We start from the raw sequence: 3,115 nt of genomic DNA, 5'->3' as shown, positions 1-3,115 counted from the left end.
TGGGTCTGGATTGAAGAAGTCCCCCTCGAAGTTGAAGATGTATGTACAAAGGATCGTTGGTGGTCGATCCCTCGGATTGACAGCCTCCTTTCATCGTTTTGCATCGAAAATTTACGTTCTTTCACTCCGATACTTTTGTAATCCATCTGCCTGCAACCTTTTTTCACCGATCTTTTCTCTCCTCTGTTGTAGAGCTCGTTCTCGGTTGGGCCTGTTTCCGGTCTCTCCCTCCCTCTAATAATCGATCGGCAACTTTCCTTCAAAAAAAAATGACAAAAATTTATTGCTTTTGAACTGTCAAAGATAATTCTTAAATGTAATTAGACTCTTATCAATACGATAGTCAAATATTAATCTCGACGAACACATATTCGACTACACTTATCCTATTTTTCTATTCATCTTATTCTTCAATTTTTTGCTTCGTTAAAAATTACTTTCCGAAATCAAGAATTTCTATCAATAAACAAAAGATATATATATTTTTAAAGTGAGTCAAAATAATTGGCCAAAAGGTTCTAATATGATTAAATTATATTAACTCGTCCGTCCAAACATTTCATATCAGACTTTTGTGACTGACTGTGATAAGTGATAAAAGCATTTAATATTTAAGTGATTGATTTGTTATTTGTTACAAAACGATATTATTGATGGCCGTTTTGTTTTGGTTTGAAATTTTAGTGATGAAAATGAAAGTTACCATACTTCAATGACCATTTGTATAGTTTAGCCTCCTAAATTTTCTGGCAAAATTCTAAAGAGTTCTTAAAAAAGACAAAAACATAATTATGCATCTCTTAACGATGTTCTCTCCGTCATCCTCCTTCGTGTTCTTATTGGTCCATGGCTTCAAGTCCTTCACTGCTTACGAAAATTTCACACCCTTTTCATTCGCTTACTTCTCTTTATCCCACAAAAATCACACTTTTCGACTTCGCAGCAGTTCAATCATTCAATTTTCTGAAAAACTTATCGTCAAATGCCGATTCAACCATTTTTCACAATGTCGATTCCTTTTTTGCCAATTTAATCGACAACTCTTCTCAAAAAACCTGCTTAGCACAAGTTCATGCTAAGTTTTTCCTCCTCGGGATCCAGCAACACGGGTTTTTAATCACAAAATTAATAAATGCAGCTGCGAACATTGGGGAAATCGAGTATGCACGTAAAGTGTTCGATGAATTTTCTGACCCTGATGTGTTTTTATGGAATGCCGTCATTAGAGGTTATTCTAAGTATAATTTGTTTGCTGGTGCTATTGAAATGTACTCCAGAATGCAAGTTTTATGGGTCAGTCCTGATGGTTATACCCTCCCTCATGTTCTTAAAGCTTGTGGTGGATTACCAAGTCTCAAAATGGGGCAGCAAGTTCATGGACAGATATTTAGGCTTGGGTTTGAAAAGGATGTATTTGTGCAGAATGGGGTTGTTGCATTTTATGCAAAATGTGGAAAAATGGCAAGTGCCAAGGTTGTTTTTGAGAGGTTAGGGATTAGGAATGTCGTTTCTTGGACTTCCATGATTTCGGGCTATGCTCAGAATGGACAGCCTGTAGAGGCTTTGAGGTTTTTTGATGAAATGCGGGAAATGGGTGTAATGCCAGATTGGATTGCTCTTGTTAGTGTTATTAGGGCGCATACAGATGTAGAAGATTTGGAACATGGGAAATCTATTCATAGTTTTGTGATTAAGATGGGGCTTGAACTGGAGTCCGATTTGCTCATTGCGTTGACTGCTATGTATGCAAAATGTGGGCAAGTGATGGTTGCAAGAACCCTTTTTAATCAAATGAAGGTTCCTAATTTGATTTTGTGGAATGCCATGATCTCTGGTTATGCCAAGAATGGTTATGCTGATGAAGCTGTTGAACTTTTCCATGATATGATTTCCCGCAATATCAGAACTGATTCCATAACAGCCAGGTCTGCTGTTTTAGCATGTGCACAAGTTGGTTCTTTTGAGTTAGCTAGATGGATGGACAATTATATTAATAAAAGTGAGCACAGATATGATATTTTTGTCAACTCGGCTCTCATTGATATGTATGCAAAATGTGGAAATGTTGATATGGCCCGTATAGTCTTCGATAGAACACTTGATAAAGATGTTGTTGTGTGGAGCGCCATGATTGTGGGATATGGATTGCATGGTAGGGGGAGAGAAGCGTTAGACCTTTATCGGTTGATGAATCAGGCTGGTATCCACCCTAATGAAGTAACTTTTCTTGGACTTCTTATAGCTTGCAACCATTCAGGTCTTGTGGAGGATGGATGGCAACTTTTCCACTCTATGAAAGACTATGGAATCGAGCCCCGTCACCAGCATTATGCATGTGTAGTTGATCTTCTTGGACGTTCTGGTTATCTGGATCAAGCTTATGGTTTTATTATGAAAATGCCAATAGAACCAGGTGTATCGGTATGGGGTGCACTTCTAAGTGCTTGCAAGATTCATCGCCATGTGACACTTGGAGAATATGCCGCAGAACGGCTTTTCTCAGTTGAATCTTATAATACAGGGCATTACGTGCAGCTTTCCAATCTCTATGCATCTGCAAGAATGTGGGATCATGTTGCAAAGGTACGAGTTTTGATGAGAGAGAAGGGACTAAGTAAGGACCTGGGGCATAGTTTAATCGAGATCAATGGGAAACTTGAAGCATTCCGTGTAGGAGACAAGTCACACCAGAGATCAAAGGAGATTTACGAGGAACTTGAGTCACTAGAGAGGAGGTTGAAGCAAGCCGGATTTGTTCCAGATAAAAATTCTTCCTTGCATGACTTGAATGATGAAGAGATGGAGGAAACACTTTGCAATCACAGTGAAAGGCTAGCTATTGCATTTGGGCTAATAAGTACTGCACAAGGAACTACACTTAGGATAACAAAGAATCTGCGGGCATGTATTAATTGTCATTCTGCCACTAAGCTTATTTCAAAGCTTGTTAACAGGGAAATAATTGTGAGGGATGCAAACCGTTTTCATCATTTCAAGGATGGAGTTTGCTCTTGTGGGGATTATTGGTAGAAATACAAGTTGTTCATGCTTAGAAAGGGCATTCTGGTATGTTCGCCTCAATGTGTATCTGTGTGACTCCATATATATTTATATC

At 38.5% G+C, this 3,115-nt stretch overlaps 1 protein-coding gene across 1 annotated transcript; it reads left to right on the top strand.

Annotated features, from left to right (window-relative positions):
- Positions 1–787: 787 nt before the first annotated feature.
- LOC120186423 (pentatricopeptide repeat-containing protein At3g12770) lies at positions 788–3,115 on the top strand. The gene has a single exon (XM_039190359.1). It carries the CDS (start codon positions 847–849, stop codon positions 3,028–3,030), a length of 2,184 nt encoding a protein of 727 aa, XP_039046290.1. The 5' UTR covers positions 788–846; the 3' UTR covers positions 3,031–3,115.

Source organism: Hibiscus syriacus, unplaced genomic scaffold (assembly GCF_006381635.1).
Source record: "Hibiscus syriacus cultivar Baekdansim isolate YM2019G1 unplaced genomic scaffold, ASM638163v2 tig00113338_pilon, whole genome shotgun sequence".
NCBI classification, from domain to species: domain Eukaryota; kingdom Viridiplantae; phylum Streptophyta; class Magnoliopsida; order Malvales; family Malvaceae; genus Hibiscus; species Hibiscus syriacus.
The sequence above is the reverse complement of the archived record's forward strand: the minus strand, read 5'-3'. Positions and strand labels throughout refer to the sequence as shown.

Coding starts and splice junctions, on each gene's coding strand:
- LOC120186423 (XM_039190359.1), top strand. CDS start 847: ATGGCTTCAAGTCCTTCACTGCTTACGAAAATTTCACACCCTTTTCAT.